The following is a 19,016-nucleotide window of genomic DNA, read 5'->3' on the forward strand; positions in this document are numbered from 1 at the left end:
ACTCCTGGGATCAAATCAACGGATAGCCCTAGCAAGCCAACTTCCAACTCAAGAATCCCAACCCAATTGCCTGTGATATCCCAACACAAAATTTGTCTTAAAGAATTACATTTTGGTCATTTCTAAATTACTGTGCGACAGATGTTTTTCTCGAGCAGGCACGGGTCGCTAAGGAGCGGCTGATGGCTGGTGTATCCAGAATATACTGATCCATGGGTATGGCTTGGGAATGGTATTTGGTAAAGGATTCCCGTGTGTTCCAGTGATATCTGAGTTATGCCTATAAAAATCTCAAGTTTCGCAAGACTTTAAACCCGATCGTTACGTCAGGTTCATATGAAACATGACTAGAAAGCTGGAAGGTACCAATGGTTTACCTAGTTTGAGCTGCGGCAAGGGCTTGAAGAGATTGTTCCGCAAGAGCTGTGTTCAAATATGCGGAGTAGTAGCTTTCAATAACGAACAAGAAGAGCACCGCTTTGAAATGAAATGAAAAAGAGTAATTGATAGTAGTGTCTTTGATAAAGCAGAGAGGATTTCAGTGATATTTGGCAATGATTGACTTTATGAGTTGGAAAAAAACAAGATTTCAGCGGTATGATGTGGAGATCGTCATGAAAAGGGGTAAGGTTTTCGTGAAGTCCTTCTGGACAGTGACTCTCTCTTCAGCTGATTATGTTATGAAGCAGCTTGCAAAATCAGCTTGACAATCTGAGTGTCGACTATTTTCTCTAAAACCATCATGCCAAAATAAGCTAGGAGGAATATGGTTAAGCGGTGGAATGGCATAATTAACGACCTCCGTGACACATCAGGTATGTATGATATTTGGCAATAATGAGGACTAGGCATCTCGAAATCGGGGCCCAGAACTGATCCAAGTGCGCAGGCGCGCCAGGGAGGGCCGGGGGGACCAACCTCGCCGAGAATCAAGGATCCCTCCAAGCCACCGCCGTAAGCGAGGTGCTCTAGCGACACAGGGGTCCCAGAGATGTGGCGCCAGATCTGTGGCTGAGATTTTGTACATATTATGCATCTGCATACGCTGGGGGCCCAAATAGAGCTTGAGGATTGATTGAAGATCTTGCATACGAATCGCAGCATGCGGAGGTCAGCTTGCCATTGCAGTTTTTGTCTCAGTTCTGCCTATTGAACTATTGCATTTAGAGCGAATTCTTTCAGGCGATATTAGGGGAGCGATTTGTTCATCTGAAAAATTAGAATAAACCTCAAGTCCTGACGGAGACTGGACAGATAGTTAGCTGACTCACCTCGCTGATTGCAAATCCTTCTAACACGTGTTCTCCAAATCCACTTCTATTTGCCAAGATCTCAAACCCAGCTCATCATGTCGTTAAGCGTTGAGTAAATAATATGGAGAGCGGGTTCTGGCCGGCACCTCAATCGGGTTACGAAAATTTACCAAGGGCCTTCCTGCCCCCCCCCCAATTTTTGCAAACAATAGGCCCTACGCACGTGCAATGTCTGTGTATTTAGGGGGAGTGCTGGCGGGGGGTGATATGGATCAACAGCGGACATGCAGCTGCAAAAATACGTACACATCAAGCGTGCTCAGATGGCAGCGTTCCACCGACATCTTGCATGTAACCCAGGCCAGAAGTTGTGACTCGTGCCGAAATTTTCCAGTCATTTTACCTCGGCTAACGTCCGTGCCCTCAACGGGCTGAGCATAACCACCTGCATATCTAGCGCATGAAAATTTTCATTCTGCCTGTTTTATCCCGGCAAAATACAAGATTCTCACATTAGCTGCTCCTACTACGGTAGCGCTGTGCCAATGAGAGTGTGACATTCAGCTGTGTGTTTGTTCTGGAAATAAAAAGAAGCTGCAAGGGCGCGGGTTCCGAAGGAGGCTACGAGCTGGTGGATTTTTCCTCTTTGGGTTCAATCCCGTTTTTGAACAAGTTTTCTCCGATTGACTTTCAGCCAATGCGGGGTTGACCTATTTTTATATCCTCCCCTTAGTGGACAACTCTAATACCATACCTTAAAATTTCTTCTTCTTTGCAAAGCAAAGAACTGGCTTGGCATTTTCTCAACATCAATCGATCGATCAAAATTCATCATCGTTTAGGGGGAGTAAAGAAGACACATGGTGTGCACTCTCCCAACATTACCCCGGGATTTCTTCGTATTTACCTACGATAACTGTCTGCAACGTATGTGCTCCGTACAGTAGTACACCATATCATCATCCCTTGTATTTTGACTTTTTTTTTTTTTTTTTTTTTTTTTGCCTGCGCCTCATTCTTCCCAGTATTCCCCCGGAACGACACCAGGGAGCCCACCATATCGAACCTATCCTAACTACTTCCTTACCTTGGTTTCTTGAATGGCGTACTAGGTAGCAAGGAGTGGAAAATTTTCTAGCTTGTGTACTCAAATAATCATCAAGGGCAGATCTGGTTTGTCATTTCATGAGCAAACCGGAACAAGGAAATATGAGGGAGGCTTGATATCTATATTGCATATGTGCACATATGTGTTCATGCATGTAACTCCCATGCGATATACGATGCCTTTATTCCTGAGTGAGGATGGTTTAATTTTTGCCGTCGTCTTGACAACATGAGATATTAGAGAATGAAGAAGAGAACCCCTTGTTTGCCTTGTCTTGTTCAGTCCACTTGCCGTTATCCTCCCAGCTATTGGGTGTGCATGAGATATCCCGCAAAGATGGCTCAGTTCATCCTGGACCGATTACTTGTCTATACAAGTTACAGAACATACCTAGGCAGGTATCTTGTCGCCGGGCATAGGCATCGAACGAATGAGAGAGGGTGGCTTTTAGTGCTCAACAGCTACACACGTTTAGGAATTGGGTGCTTTTTGCCGAACAGCCCCTTCTTGAGAACTTGATTCGATACAGTGAACTAAATGCCCCGGCCCAAAGGGTCGGAGAGGAGAGGTGTGGGGGTAACATGCATCCTGACTGGGTGCGGGCCACTGGGTGGTTGGCTTTGTCATTTTTTTGCCACTTTCGAGTTGCCCTTCCGCACCACTCAACAATTAATATATAAGTCTCTGCGAAAAAGGCACATGTTGAGAGTTGTAAGTAGTGGGTCTTTTTAATGCCGTTGCCTTCCCCACCCTTGGTGAAAATACCCGATGTCTCCCTTTGGGTAATATCAAGACCATCATTTGACTCCAAGGTTGCTGCAATTCCGTTCTCACAGGATCAAAGACCAAGAGAGGAATGAGTGCATCACATTTCAAAAATATGATTCGAAAAGCTCAAGATTACCCACTTGTCAGCTGAGCTTAAATGCCAGTTGATGATGCTTGCGCAATTCCCTGGCTTCTCACAGGTCAGTCAGGTCAGAAATGACGCCGTTCCCCCGAGCTTTCCATCTCCAGTGACAAGCCAATCGCATCACAGAGAACATCGAGCAAGGCGTATCTAGATAGGATCTGCGAGCAGTTACTCATAGCGGTGCTGGCGGGGGAATTCCCGTTGATACCTTGGAGTATCTCGCACCTTGAAGGCCTTTTACCAGTGCCATTTTATTCGGCCTTCGATTTGCGATTTGACGTATGCATGTACCATGAAGTCATTGCATAACATGTTGAAATGCATCGGGAGAACAGATCAGAGTGATTTGCTCCCCGGAGGAACCACAAATGCCGGTGTCAGCTGAGGTGTGTTGACAGAGTATCGATGAATCGTTGAAGACTTTGTCGTTTTTGCCCATTCTACGATGGGAAAGCAGATATGAATCGCATTATTGGCAAATGGAGGTTGTGAAATCCAACGCTAATCCGTGGGAAGACCCAACTTTCGCGTGAGAAACGAAATGTCACGATTTTTTCTCCATATCAATGAACTCAATTTCCCTCAATCTCAGGGTCATTCCCCACACCGACCAAGGCCAGAAGTGATCAATAGTGAGTTGAAGACAAAACCTGGCTCCAGAGACTTCAAATTAGATATTTTTTGACCGTCTACGATTTGGAGAATAGAGTCAACACAAGAGTTAAACGGAACCTGGTCATCTTGATTCTCTATGTGCCCCTTTTCCCAAGATATTATTGAGGTTGATATAATCGCTCTCCGTTATACTCCAATGCCCAGTTTACTGTCCATTCCTCCAGTCAAGCATTGGCTTTACCAACCCATGTCCATACGTTATACGTTATCGCAATAGATATTTATCTTGCGGGCTAAATGTCTCCAGTGAGCCATTGAAGAAAACATCTCATATACCATATGCTATTGCTAGTACACACTCTTGATAAATGGATCTGGGCCCTTGCTATCATATGGCAGCCTTAGCAACTCACGTTTGTGAAAGCGCATTCCTCGCCAACTCCAGGTTACGATGAAAATTTGGATTCATACTAGGGGTACGAAGAGATGATGGCAAGGTTCATAGATTGATATTAATGTTTCAAAAATACAAAATGCCCCGAGGACAGCCTCAAAGTGAACAATAAAGATAGTTACAAACATCGCTTAACTCTTGACACCAACACATTAGGGAATGCGGGGAATGCGGGGAATGCAGATTCAATTGCTTATAAATCCTCTAGGTTCCTTCTTTCCCCCTCTATTGAAATGATCCAGTATATCGTCTGTCATTCTTGCTATACCGGCCAATCGTGGAACAGCCATACCCGGAACCAGAGAATATCACCGTTTCCGTCCTCAGTCTCTACACATGTTACTTGAATGCGGACTTAAAAAGTCTCTGTGGCTGATAGCCGCGACTGTCAAACAAAGAGAGAGCAAAGAACGAGGTTTAAATAACTACACTTTTCTGGTGGTTGTCTTTGTATTAGTAGAAATAGCGCGGCTAGAGAAGCTGAGTTTTGCACCTTTTTTTTTTTCTCTCCTTAACAACTCTCTCAGCTTCAAGTTTCCCGGGCGCTTGTTCTCCATTCTCCTTCTTCCATCGCTTCTCAATTTAATCCATGTTCTGTTGCATACGCATTGCTGCATACATATGTCTCTGTACTCAATAAGCTTTATCTTTCTCAAGAGATAAGTTACCAATTTAACATAACAGAAACAGATAACCACAAATTAAGATGCCAACCAGCTGAATGAAAACAGAATTTTCTCCTGAAATGGAGAAGGAGAAGGGGTGGGGGGGGAAATATACATCAGTCTAGGTAAATTCAGTACTATATGAGATATCTCTGATTAGCCAAACCTTCTTACAGGAATAGTGAATAATGGACAGAAAGTATGAACACTCATGCAGACATGCCGCAGGGTCCAAGGTCCACAGCGTAGAAGACCACTGTTCCCCAAAGCGCCCCCCCCCAAATAACATGAAACAGAAAGCCTGGGACTGTTCAAAATGACCAGGACGATACCACAGAGACCCTCTGTCTCAATTCTGAGCTCATAGGAGCCGGTAGTGACCGTTACCTTCCTTTCTACAGTTCGGGGTGTATTTCCAAGCGTTGTTCTACAATCCTTCTAGCGAGTTCTTGGTCATCTTCCAACCACCAGAAGTTGCTTCTCGGAGGGCTTTTTGTTGCTGGGATTCCACTTCCGGATGCATATGTACGTACGGAGTAACTAGGGGTAACATTAGCTATTATGACGCAAGTATTGCAAAGATTTGATATTTTATGGAGAAGAGCGTATCGTACGGTTCTGGGCGTTGAAGCGGAAGGGTCGAGATCGGCAAACCTTGGGAAGGGCAAGTCTAGATCTCATTGTCGCCAGAGAAACCGATCAAGGTCTAGAGCGTTCCTCCAAACGTGGGGGGTTTTTGCTATTCTTGAAAAACTACCGCAACGGCAAGAACATAGCGCACACAGCACGAGTTAATCTCCCGGTCTACAGGGTGCTACTACCACCATTAATGACCCCCCCCCCCCCCCCTCTAAAACGGCCGCAAATTCGGTGCTAGTTCCTTCTCGTAATCGAGGGTGGATAATTTCTCGCTCAGAAAATTCCACGTGCGCTTGAATTCGTCAACTGAGTGGTTAGTTAGAACAGGAGCAGATTTCACGTTTCTGCCACTTTTTACAAACTGTATTGATTTTGACCATCATATTCATTGCAAAAGTCAGTTTCCATCCTCAGATAGTCGACATCGGATCTCACAGATCCATGGATTGAATGATCTCTCAAAGTCATATTTTTTTCCCTTCAAAGTGATTCCAACCAGAGAATAGACAGGAACACGGAATGAGTATCAAATCTCAATCCGACCAGTCAATACACATAAACCAAAACGCCCAAACCCCTACCTAGCGCTTCTTACGGGTTTCAGTTTCAATGAATCCCAAGCCTCCACGAGAACTATGGGCATTGAAACTTCCCTCTTGGGTCCACAGTTGTATTCCCAGTCGTCCCAGCGCAGCTTCCATCCACCCGGTCATGTTGATCCCCATACGACATCCACCGAAGCAGCCCCGGAGGTTCCCAGTTGTTATTTCATGATGGATGGATGCAACGAGACCATCGTTTGCGGAACCGTAAAGTTTCCAAGCCCGTGTATATCCGAAGGGTATGGCACTATTCAAATCTAGCCCTGCATGTCGGGAGAAGCACCTGGGACTGCCAACCCAGGTCAAATGAAAAGCAGATCACAGGCGTGCTTCTCATCCATCCGAGGGGATTCTTTGAAGTCGTCCATCACCGGTGGGGAAGGGTTCAGTTCCGCTGCTTCAAATCTGAAAATTCTGATGCTCCACGCGAGCTCCTCAGGCGATTTCTGGGCAGTTAGAAAACTTCTCTAGGAATGATACGCAGAGTGTGATTTTCATGCCGGTCTCGCTACAGTTGGCTTAAATCCCAACCATGACAGCTGAATCACCTGTTTGGGATCGAATAATTCGAATCTTTTTCCATGTATTATTTTGCAGCGTCTATGGATAGAGGTTAGGCGATGTCGAGCATCAGGCAAAAACCGTCAATAAAGAAAGCACTTAGGTACCTACCTACCTTAAAGAGAGGTTTGGACTGATATGTATGCGGAAGTGACCCCTGGCAGTGCGCAGAAAGAACGATGGGGTCCCGCCAAGCCAAGGCTATGTATGACTTTGGGGGTCTTGGCGTCCACTGTCTCCAAAGACAACGACTTCCATCGACCAGCAGAGAACCTTGGTCTATTAACAAACATGCATTCGACAACAAAAATGACGGGCTATGGGGCTCGGAGTGGTATAAAAACCTGAAGGTTCGGACTTAAGTATCTATACTCCGATCTCATCTCACAATTACCGCTCCTAATTCCACAGGCGTTGACTGGTCTCGCTATCTAACTTGTCTTTCAAGCACCATGATGACTACCAACGCGCATCTTATTTCGTCTCTTCGCCGTATCTTCAAAAAACAGTGTCCATGATTGGAAAAATATTACAAGTGGAGATAGATAAATTTGAGCAATTGCCAGCGCGGAGATGGGAAAGACACTCCTAATTTTGCGCCTCCGTCCGGAGTTATATCGGATTCCCCCGCCCACAGGTTTAAATCCGGGGTATACCATCCCTATTTCCACAATCGCTTCACGCCACACACACTCCCGTAACGGGTACATTTAAACTGAAAACGGGCATTGCTCTTTCATCCATTTCTACGGCTAACGTTAATCATCCGAGATACGGACTTGGAAGGTCCGTTTTTCAAATCTGCCATGCCCTCATGGCGGATGTATATCATCAAATCACACCCCTTCATGTGCAGGGTTGTCTTATCTTTCAAAGGCCCATCTTATTCTACCTGGTTGAAAGAGACGACGGGTCTGACTTTGTTTTCAACAGGACGCTTTTCGTTGAGTAATACCGATTAACTTACAAATTTTGGGGACGACGAGAGAAGGGCACTAAGAGGGCAAAGGCTTGGATCCCCATCTTGGTACCACCAAGCGAGGTTTATATTATATAGTTAAGAGTTGAACGAAACTTCTAGCTGCAAAACAATGCTTTACCAGGGTTATTATAAGCATTCGCCCTACCTATACCTCAAAATGATATTCTCTGAGGTTCCCCTTTAGGCACATTCTTTCCTGGAATCATTCAACGTCACTTATTCGTGAGCCAACCGCCGTGTTAGATCACAATTTTCTGGCCCACCTAAATTCCATAGAGTTAGCAGACGCAGAATCAATACAATTTTCCCCGGCGTTAAGGATTTTGGGACACTGATTCAGACCCAGGCTTCCTGGGAAATGCTCTGCCCGGGGGGGGGGGGGGGGGGGGGAACTTGATGCACATGCTTATTACCTGCTCCGGGCGATGTCGATGTCGCAGCTAGAATTATTTCCAACACCTAATCTAGGTAAGCTCCGGCAGTGCGCCAGCGCGACTCTTCTCGTTCAAGAAATCCAGCTCTACGTGAGGGAAAATCATCGAATATCCTGGCAACATCAACTCAGTGATCATTCTCGTATCCTGTTTGGCCCTCTGTCCGTACGAAAACAGAACTGCAGAATACAGTCTCAGCTTCTCTGGAATGTCCAACCTATCACGTTCCTTATTGAGAAGAAATAGGGAAGGAAGAAGCGAAATGCAGTGAGGTACCATCTATTCATCCTTTCAAATAACACGCGGCAGCTGAAAAGAGGCTGCGTAAATACAACTGGTTTCAAAAGGACAATCCTACCCAACCACTTCAATGGGCAAAAATTTGGGGAGAAAACTCTGCCTCTTCCATCACACACCTCCATGCCCTAATTTCTATTTTGGCCACTACTTATGCTTATCTACTGAAACGCATTTCAGCAGTATACCGGCATTACATGTGCTGAACTTGAGATATACATAACGACAACTAGGAGAAACGACAGGTGAAAAGGAGAAAGAAAAACAAGTCTAGCATAACGATAAAGCTGGGCAATAGAGGAGACGGGACCGATGGCCTATGCCTCCACTCAAAAATCATATACCACAACCCAGAGCAAAAGATAATTGAAAACAAACGAAATGCTCGAGAAGTATGCTGCTAATTCTCCTTTTTCTAGATCGTTTTCACCGCCGAATGCATGACGCAAAACGAAATTCAACGTCCCAAACGCCAATAATTCAGTAAATCAAATTACAAAAGAAAAGGGAACTCATTGTTTCTCCCTCCTCACCAACCTCCCTAATATCCGTAAACCTGACCGAGACCATCTCGTCTCCTTCTGCCCCCCTGCGCCATCAGCAACAGCAGCATCCCTATCACTACCTCTTCCAAAGGGTTGACTAAGCATCGACTCCCGCATGTTTCCCTTCTTCCGCGAAGACAACGACATTCCACTTAAGAACGTTCGATATTTTGTAGGCTTGATCGGGGTCGGGGACTGGGACTGACTGATCCTTTCAAGCGGCCTAGGGAACGTGACTTCTGAGGACATTGAGGTTAAAGTCAGTGTTGAAACAGCAGCTATTGAGGCGGGTCGGCCTGTCATCGAGCTGTGCGGTAGAGAAGTGGAAAATGTACTGGCGCTGTAGTGGTCTGGGAATGATAGGGAGACAGAAGATCCTCGATAATAGGCATAGCAGCCCATGAAGGGGGTTTGAGAAGTGAGGCTGGGTGATGGCGGAGCGGAGGTGGATGCGGAACCCGGGGTGCTGAGTTGGAGCGCTGCATAGAATCTCACGGGCTTACTAGAGTTTTTCGGGGAAAGGCGGGTGGATGTAGCGGAGGTGTCGAGGTAAGGTAGTGGGAGGCAGCCGGGGATGTACTCATCCTCGTGGTTAGGGCCACTGAGGTTGGGAGACCCCTGGTGCTGGAGCTGTTGAAGGTACGGTTGGTATTGTTGCCTTTTGTCCTCTTGCTGTTCTTCTTGCTGTTCCTCTTCCTGTTGATCTTGCTGATTCTGATTCTGAGTCGGTTGCTGTTCTTCCTGCTGTTCCTCTTGCTGTAACACCTCTTGCTGTTGCTGTTGATCTTGCTGATTCTGATTCTGATTCCGAGTCGGTTGCTGTTCTTCTAAATCGTGCACCATTGACTGCTGCTTTGGCTGATCGGGCAAATCAGGCGTCGGTCGCGGCGATATCATATTGACTTGAATATCTGGTAGTGGGTACGACTGTTGCTGGATCATTTGAGAGCGAAAGGGCAAGTCGTCGTCGCAAATTGCGGCAATTGTTCCCGTTTTCTTCCCCACCTTCTTTTCTCTGTTTATATTTATACCAAGTGGAAATTAACTGATGCAGGTATAGGGCATGCAGGCGAAGGGAGTAAGCACTAGGTAGGGTCTACTGTTTTTACCCAGTAGGTTCCAAGAGACGTAAATAACCAAACAGCAGAAAGATAAGGCTCAGCAACGGTTGACACCAATCAGTTGTTTATGGTCCTTGTGTAGATCGTAGATGAGTTGTTGAGGTCAGAGTATGGAGGTTGCAAATTTCCGTACACCAATGCGACCGCATACAACGTTAGTCGCTACTCAATGCTCTACCAACTCTTACTTTTTGCGCTTTCTAGACAAGTCTGCGTTTGATAGAACCGTTCCTAGAAGCATGAAGATGATACTTTTCCCATGCACTGTCTTTGCTCACCAAAGAATGGGGCTGAAATTGTAATTTCTTTTCCTAGTTCGTTCCTCTCTCCGTGCTTGATACCCCGGTTGAGAAGAGAAATGAACGCGGAACCGGATCCTCCGTATTCTTCTGTTGTTTCAGTTTGTTGATGACGAGTGACATAAATGCCAATTCGGTTGGATCGTGATCAACCAGAGCTGGAACAAAATTTGGCTAGGTGGAACGGTGGTCTTAAAAAAAAAAAAGGGACACCATATTTTTTTACATGCAAAAAAACATATCCCCAACTATATAGCAAATTATCGCGCAAACAAAGGACAGGAACCACAGAGTGACAAAAACTGGCAAGTTGATTGATGAAAGTGGGAAATCCAACTTTCTTTCGACCAAACTGCTTCCACGCATTCCAATGGCATTCATTATTGGTCACAAGGGCCACAAGTCTGTCCAAAATGGGCCCAGACTCATAGCAAGGTATTGATGTTCCATGTTTGCAGAAGAGAAAAAAACTGGGGCCCCCCATTGACGAGTTTTTCCGTGGTTTGTCTGATTGGTTTCTTCAAACAAGCTTGTACATATCTATCCGGAGGGCACTGCGTAAGCTCGAGATGTAGCTATCATAGCAGGCTAGCAAAAGAGTGAAATACTATTTATATCGCCATGGAACAAGCCACAGTTCTGCAGTGCAGATCATCTTCAGGAGAGGGCATCCCTGGCAGGAAATGTCAATTCCAAAATCTCTCCGAAAGCCCGGGTTAAATTCTAAGCTGACAGCGCAAATAATAATAATAGGGGAATCTACACTCTAATAGTAGTACTCTTCAAGGGTTATCGTATCCAAAGTGTGTGGCCATGTTGTCGATGTGGCCCCAAAAGCTCTAATTTAAAAGTTGAAGAAACGGAAAAATGAGAAATGAAGATTCCCAAAACAACTTTTAGACGGAAAAATGGCTGTGCGGATGTCAGCAGCAAGTTTCGATTTGAAAAAACTCCAACCCGAGGCATATCTGAGCGCTTGGATTGTCTGGCTTCGTTGTTTCTTACATCCATCGTATCTACTCGGTTCCTCCGTTTCCGGTGGCTATAGGTAATTGGCAAGAAAATATGAGTTGGCATGAGCAATAACGTCACCACCACTCAAGCATGTATTTGAGGAAATCGTCACGGGTCAGCTCGTCCCTCAAGGATGTTAGCCAGCATCAACGGAGTCGGCGTCAACGGGGAGCTGCAGCATATCGCCGCCAATATTGTATTATCCAAACCACTTCAACTAGATATTAAAAATAGCACATTCTATGCAGAGCGACACTACCCAATTGGGTGAATTTATAGGATACCAACTCAATGACCCATGATGAATTTCTATATATATATTTTCCATCTCCCAAGGTATCTTGGAAAGCCTTCAATGGGGATGGTCAAAGTGAGGCTATTCCGAAGCCACTTCCGAGACCCAAAACTACCCCATTTACTCCCCGCCAGAGCTCCAGAGTCAGGTTTAAACGGTGATACTTAGCGCCCAATTCCATACCTTCATGAATCTTTATCCGTTTTATCAAAGCTGTGGTAGACTCCGCAGGGGAAAGGTAGAAATGGGTGAGTTCTGCCGGTACTAAGAGCCACACAACCCATTAGTTTTTAACCGCTGCTCCGTGTGGAAAACGGGGTCGCACCAACGACGTGACCCTTTTCATTCCCAAGTATGTCGAAACCAAACCACAATAAGACAAATGGGATTAAGATAAAGGGTGTGATTTCCGTAATGGCAGGAGAATCCCAAAGCCGCAAAATAAAGGAGACCACATGGGCCTCAGCCGCCGCCAACCTGCACGAACCTCCCCGTATACGAACCAACAGAGAACCCAACCCCGCCCAGTTCACAAGAAGGTGAAGTGTCGAGGCAAGGTCTGGGGCGGAAACAATAGGTGACAACGACCTCAGTCCCGTACGTACGTCACTGCAAACGCTCTTTTCAACCCCTCCGCATCAGTTAAATCCCTTTTTTTCCTAGGGCCAGACAGCTCATACAGCTCATATACATGGGACCTTGTCTCTAAAAGTTGGCTCGTGTTAGTGCAGGGCTACCCTAAGAACGTGTTTCCCCTTACATAGTTTAGATTGTTCAATACACACAAACACGTTATTAGTTAATAGTTGACTAACACCCACGACCTTCGTTGGTTGATTATGTAATCAATCGTGTCATCTAACTATCTAAGTTAGCGAACTATTTTCACGCGACATCATTCGGTCTCAAGTGGGACAACACCAATTTGTCTGTCTGCTCATGGCAGTGAATATTGCAACTTGGGTTCCTAAAAGAGCTAATGGAATAAGGCTATACAAGACAGAATCCATCCACAAGTTCAAATGTACTTTGTAGAATCCACGAAGAGCGGATCAAGCTCGGATGGGTTTGCAATCCAGCACTACAGACACAAATGCAAATTATTGCAGAACTGAATCAACTCCCCCTTTCAAATATGATAATACATTTGGTTCACGACCAGGAAATTCTCTGCCGTTGTTTATCCGGGAGAAAGCACAGTGCGACTTTCTCAAAAATTTCCCATCCTTTAAAAGTGCCTGCCTCTCCTTGCAAAACTTTATGTTTCCGATCTGGAGCTTCTTTCGTGTTTCATTCATCATTCCCCATTGATCCCTAGATGATAACGGGATTCAATTATCCCAAATGGAGGAGGTTACATGTACTTGAAGACAAACGCTATTCCCCGATCCTTGAAAAGAAAAATCACATTACTTAGAGAAAAACACTTGGAACGCTGCCATTCATCTAAACTGACCCCCGCGAATCGAAACCACGAGATTTAGCGAGGTGAGAATCCTTTTATCCAGGAGCCACGATATTCTTTTTCCATCCGAAGACGTACACGATATAAACCTAAGTCGACATATCCTTGAACCAGAAACACCATGTAACAACTGCAATCCTCTCCTCCCTTTTCGAAGGCCTGTTTTCACCCCCGCCCTTCCCTTCTTTCATATCCGAAATAAATACCGACCCAGACAACCCCAACACCTCCAAACCTTCACCTTTGACCCCAATCACGATATTACTTATTTAACGTCAAACAAACCCAAGGACATGCGCTGTACACCCGCCCTCCAACCTCCAACTCGAACTACCATGCGTAGGTATATATATATGTTCCCGAATGCCAGGGTGAATTGGGCAGATGGATATTCCCATCCCGTCCGCATGATGGTAGCGGAAGGCAAAGGTATGGGGGGTAAGTGACGTGAGCGTCGGTGTGTGTTTTGGGCTGGGGTAATGTTGGGGTGGATGAGATACGACGCACAGTGCATGGACGTGGGATGCAACGATGTGATATGTAGAGGGTGTTTAGACTTGGGAACGACAATATATACATCTGTCCATTTCCCCCCCCCCCCCCCGCGTGGTACTTTTATTGATAAATTACTTGCGATGTGAGAATGAGAATAGGAAATTAAACCTGTAGATTGATATACCTGATGATGAATGTTGTATCCTCTAGTTGTTCTCTTCGGTCTAGATTTAGATGGTAGGGTGTGTTTGAACTTCAATTAAATTATTTATTTTGCTGATTATTTCATCTCAGGCTAAAGATTGTACCGGGTCTTGCCCATATATATGTAAATATATTTACTCGTTGATGGCTGGTATGTTGATTTCGTGAACATACTGTACTGAACGATTTGTATTTAATAAATATATATTTCCCTGCGACTATAGCTCCTTCTTAATGCTTGATATTAGATCCATCTATCAGTAACCACCACAATAAAAATCCACAGACAAACCACTACACATACATTCCTCCTTAGAAACAAAAGAATTAGATGCACCGTCCCTCCGAAAGCACTGCTGGGAGCGAGAACTTCAGCAGGAAGACGACGTCACATGACCATATACTTTGTTGAAGTGGGATGATTTGATCTCACGACGACTTCAGGTGTAGAGTGATTGATGGAAATTCCACACGGCATGAAATTGACATTACAATCAATATATATTGTGTATCTTAACATATATGTGCTTTGCTTCAAAAGACATGGAAGTTCGCTATAGAGAGATTTCAAGGGCAATTGTATGGCAATGGACAAGGCCAACGGTAACCGGCTAAAACTCGAGACACTAAGCGTCGAAGGTGAGATGCCATAACAACGAGAAGCGGCAAGACATGAGCACGAATTGCTCAGATTTCCTACAAGATAGAGAAGCATGTTTGTATGTGTAATTCTTGGATTTTGATTTCCTTCGATACCCCACAAGAATAACCACGCCACCAGGTTCCGTTAATGGATAGCGGGAAACAACAAAAAAGGGGGGTAAAAAGGAAAATAAGGAGAAAACCCCATCACTCTTGGATTGGTTTATATGATACAGAATTTGACTCCATGGCCACAACCAGCCCACCCAGGAATAAGAGATAACATGTAGAAATTAGAAACCCAACAAACAGTAAACCCATGACCGCAATTGAAAACAACAAAAACAGCATTTGAACACCACCAGACCGGTATCGTCGAATGAGAAAAACAGAATGAGAAGGAAAGAGGATCGTTAGAGGCGGAGGAATGTAATGGTTGGAGAGAAAAGGTTGGTTGTTTATCCACCGAAACCGTAGAGGGTGCCTTGAAACGGGAGTCAGTCAGATACAAAGTCTAAAACAGCCAGTAACCTAAACAGGATAGAAACTCACGTCCTTGTCTCTTCAAGGCGTAGACAACATCCAGCGACGTGACTGTCTTTCTCTTGGCGTGCTCAGTGTATGTGACAGCATCGCGGATGACACCTTCCAGGAAGGTCTTGAGGACACCACGGGTTTCTTCATAGATCATGGCGGAGATACGCTTGACACCGCCACGGCGGGCAAGACGACGTATGGCGGGCTTGGTGATGCCCTGGATGTTGTCGCGCAGAATCTTGCGGTGACGCTTGGCACCGCCCTTGCCGAGACCCTTGCCTCCTTTGCCGCCTATTGAGGAGTTAAGTTAGTGAATTGTTGTTGTGGTGAATTGGAATTAAAGACGCGTCGAGAGACGGTGATCGACTGGTAGGGAGAGTGAATAACTTACGTCCAGTCATGTTGATAGAGGGGGGTGGTTAGAAGGTTGTTTGGAGTGGTAGTTAATGGTAGAGTAGAACTGTCGACGCGTAAAAGAGTTTGATGTTGTGACTGTGAGAGAAGGGAAGAAGAAGAAGAGAGAAGTCGAGGGGTGCACTATTTGAAGGGTGTCCGGGGCAGAGAAGGCGATAGGTGTGATCACGGCGCTAGGACCAAATCGGGCCAATCATGGCTTTCAGTGACTCAGCCAACCAGGTTTGATCTGGCGGGACTTGTGAAGAAGGGTGATTTCTGATCCTGCCCATGGCAATTCACCCAACGCAAATTCCGAGTAATTAGTCCATGATTCCGAATCGGATCACCGTGAAGAGCGGCTCTGAGGTACTGTGATTAAAATCAAATGGCGTTGTGGATGGGATCAGAGCCATAAGCCAACATCGAAATTGTCCTTGATCCTCATTGATCCTACGCTCTGATTGGCTCCCTAGGGGTTCCTTTGACTGGCTTAGCGCCCTTTTCCCGACTTTCCGCCAAGCCGAGGCAGCTGCCAAGCGAAATCAACTCACCTGCCACTTCGACGCGGCTTCCCTCTGCGAAAATCACCGCTTTGTTGGCTCTGGAAAATCAAACAAATCAAACCCAATCAGAAACGGCGCTAGGTATACAGCAGAATTGCCTGAACTTCCCACCTAACTAAGCAGATTACCTAATTGCCTTCCCACGGCCCTCTAAGATCACACTTTTAGCCTTCTCGCCACTACAAATACCTTCCCCCACCCAGTCTCCCTCCATCTTCCCTACAACCTCTCAGCGACTTCGTCATCTCAGCCCAACGCAACGCAACGCAAACGCCAACATCCATCACCACTTTCCATCAACAACAACCTGTATCAAAACAGCTCTTTTGAAATAACCTCATCCATCCGTCACAATGGCCAGAACTAAGCAAACTGCCCGTAAGTAGTTAATAGCCACCACCCTTATCACTCTGTCGCCTCCCCTTTCATCGCTCGCTGTCTGTCGCATCAGCCATCGCTCCAATCATCCGACATCAACCCACAGCAACACCTAACCATATCTCATCCATCCGTCAAATACACTCTAACATCCTCTTCTATAGGTAAATCCACCGGAGGCAAGGTCCCCCGTAAACAGCTCGCCTCCAAGGCAGCTCGCAAAGCCGCCCCATCCACCGGTGGCGTTAAGAAGCCTCACCGTTATAAGCCTGGTAAGTAACAACGCGTCGTCTTCCAACAATCAACCGTATCACCAAACAACATTCCTAATACAGTACCACAACAGGTACCGTTGCTCTCCGTGAGATCCGTCGCTACCAGAAGTCTACCGAACTCCTCATCCGCAAGCTCCCCTTCCAGCGTCTAGTCCGCGAAATCGCTCAGGATTTCAAGTCCGATCTACGCTTCCAATCTTCCGCCATCGGTGCCTTGCAGGAGTCAGTTGAGGCTTATCTCGTCTCCCTCTTTGAAGATACCAACCTCTGCGCCATCCATGCCAAGCGTGTCACCATCCAATCCAAGGACATCCAGCTCGCTCGTCGTCTACGTGGTGAGCGTTCGTAGATGTCGCTTGTCTTCGTTTTCTGTCTTTGCTAGCCTTGTTTTCACTCTCATGATGAATGGGTTTTCTTTTTTCTTTACCAGTGCTTTTTTAAATCGTGGCTATGGGTGTTCCTAACAAACTTTTGTCTTTTATGACTGGGCTGAGTTGATGGGTTTGCAATTCTCCTTTTTTTTTTTCATATGGGCTTTTTTTCTCTTTATTAGCTTATCGGTTTCTATTTACATACCAGACACACTATCAAAGTGTGGAATCGATCAGCAGCAAAGAGTGGCAAATGGCGGTTTGGGATTCGGTTCAAAGGCGTCCTTAATTTTGCTTTTTGTACATTAATTTGCTACTTGACTCAAGACAACGAAAGCAAAATGTTTGTCTTAAAATGATTAAGTTCCCCTCTTCTGTTGCTCTTCATCATGTAATTCCTTTTTCACGTCTTTGATATAATAATAATAATAGGGGCCGTATCTCCCGGATATTCACGCGTTCAAGTTGTTTTGATCTTGCTTTTTCTAGTGCCAGAGCCAACACAAACAGGTCGCTTCAACCCTGCACAGAGTAGAGTACAGTAGACATCAGTGGACTGGAGTAATATAACTAGGTATTTTGGTGAAGAAGTGATGCAATCCCCGTGGGATAATATACATATCATACTATGATCTGGTTGATGGCTTTTCCTCGTCCTTCATCAAACGATAACGAAATTCCCTGTTTTCTTCTTAAGTATGATTCATCCGCTCTCCAAAGACGAGAATTGTTACTCAATAAACTCAGCCAATTTGGGCAGTTCCATATCGTAGCGCATCTGGCTATGTTTGATTTCCTAGCTATTTCCCATACGCGATTCAGATTCTATCTCCTCTCTTTGCTGATGCTGTGGGGGATGAAAATGGATGGATGATGTGGCTTGCGATTGCGTGAATTATTATGTTGGACGTTTTAACATAACCACTAGTTATCTCAGAATCACCCGTAACCCTCACGAGTTCACATATAAGCTTGAAAAGTGAACCATCAAGCATAATATGTAAGGAAGATTGCTTTAACTATATGAATATGAAAGTATTGTACAGGTACAGTATTGTTTTGCTGATTGGCTTCATTCTGGTTTCTCACAGCGAGCGTAATATAATAATACCTCTGTGAGATATTATCAGGATAGAATTCTTTATCACAGGGTGGCGAATGCAAACCAATCTTGCTTATTTATTTATCTGCCTTGTTTCTACGTGAAATATCTGTTGAAAATTCCATATGGATTCGAGATAGTCTCATGATACTGTAGTTGTTCTCCGGCCATCTACACCTGTTACCTGCGATCAAAGTGAGAGAGAGATAACTATATATATATTTGTTATTTTCTCCCGGGCTGCAACGCATCCAACAGCACATCACACCAATAGAAATGGCATATTCCTCATAATCTCCAGGATAATACCACCAACTACCAAGTTTCTACGTGTCCAGCTACTCAATAATCTCACGGTTAAATCTTAGAGCCACAAGCCTCTTCCTCAAGGTAACTAGTGCATGATATGCCGACAGGATTCAGTGAATCACAGCTTTTACACCGCACATCTGGGCGGTATAAGCAGGATTAATTAAGGGCCATATTGTATATAATTAGTTAATGTGGGATTTCCTGCCTTCGAATTCTCCCAGCGATTTGCATTCAGTGCGGTGGTTGCGATAGGAATCTCACATGTCATATTTTCGGGCCTTTGGGCATAAGTCCCAAGGAATTTTAGGGGTTTATCTAGGGTTTGCGTCGACCTTGGGATTTTGGGTAACCGAAGCGCCGGGGCTGAAACTTTGACACCAAACAGGGGAAGAAACGAAGTTTAACCACGTCATGCATCTAACGACATAAGTTTTTGTTTACCTACAGGCTTTGAACTACACTTTTTCTCACCCCCCCCC

At 45.2% G+C, this 19,016-nt stretch overlaps 6 protein-coding genes across 6 annotated transcripts; 2 read left to right on the forward strand and 4 right to left on the reverse strand.

Annotated features, from left to right (window-relative positions):
• Positions 1-678: 678 nt before the first annotated feature.
• PAAG_07092 (hypothetical protein) lies at positions 679-1,651 on the reverse strand (the record flags this gene model as incomplete). The annotated part of the gene is made up of 2 exons (XM_015846124.1): positions 679-1,146; positions 1,556-1,651. 2 exons carry the CDS (start codon positions 1,649-1,651, stop codon positions 679-681), a joined length of 564 nt encoding a protein of 187 aa, XP_015700559.1.
• Positions 1,652-5,858: 4,207 nt separating this feature from the next.
• PAAG_12334 (hypothetical protein) lies at positions 5,859-6,360 on the reverse strand (the record flags this gene model as incomplete). Its single annotated transcript, XM_015847837.1, has 2 exons — positions 5,859-5,953; positions 6,243-6,360. The coding sequence occupies 2 exons, from the start codon at positions 6,358-6,360 to the stop codon at positions 5,859-5,861; spliced, it is 213 nt and encodes a 70-aa protein (XP_015702528.1).
• Positions 6,361-9,035: 2,675 nt separating this feature from the next.
• On the reverse strand, positions 9,036-9,965 carry PAAG_07096 (hypothetical protein; the record flags this gene model as incomplete). Its single annotated transcript, XM_002790814.2, has 1 exon — positions 9,036-9,965. The coding sequence occupies one exon, from the start codon at positions 9,963-9,965 to the stop codon at positions 9,036-9,038; it is 930 nt and encodes a 309-aa protein (XP_002790860.2).
• Positions 9,966-12,151: 2,186 nt separating this feature from the next.
• Positions 12,152-12,340, forward strand: PAAG_07097 (hypothetical protein; the record flags this gene model as incomplete). The annotated part of the gene is made up of 1 exon (XM_015846125.1): positions 12,152-12,340. One exon carries the CDS (start codon positions 12,152-12,154, stop codon positions 12,338-12,340), a length of 189 nt encoding a protein of 62 aa, XP_015700560.1.
• A 2,777-nt stretch (positions 12,341-15,117) lies between these two features.
• PAAG_07098 (histone H4.1) lies at positions 15,118-15,541 on the reverse strand (the record flags this gene model as incomplete). Its single annotated transcript, XM_002790816.2, has 2 exons — positions 15,118-15,431; positions 15,532-15,541. The coding sequence occupies 2 exons, from the start codon at positions 15,539-15,541 to the stop codon at positions 15,118-15,120; spliced, it is 324 nt and encodes a 107-aa protein (XP_002790862.2).
• Positions 15,542-16,452: 911 nt separating this feature from the next.
• On the forward strand, positions 16,453-17,101 carry PAAG_07099 (histone H3.3; the record flags this gene model as incomplete). Its single annotated transcript, XM_002790817.2, has 3 exons — positions 16,453-16,477; positions 16,642-16,749; positions 16,824-17,101. 3 exons carry the CDS (start codon positions 16,453-16,455, stop codon positions 17,099-17,101), a joined length of 411 nt encoding a protein of 136 aa, XP_002790863.1.
• Positions 17,102-19,016: the final 1,915 nt, after the last annotated feature.

This window comes from Paracoccidioides lutzii (genome assembly GCF_000150705.2).
Source record: "Paracoccidioides lutzii Pb01 unplaced genomic scaffold supercont2.22, whole genome shotgun sequence".
In the NCBI taxonomy this organism is placed as follows: Eukaryota; Fungi; Ascomycota; class Eurotiomycetes; order Onygenales; family Ajellomycetaceae; genus Paracoccidioides; species Paracoccidioides lutzii.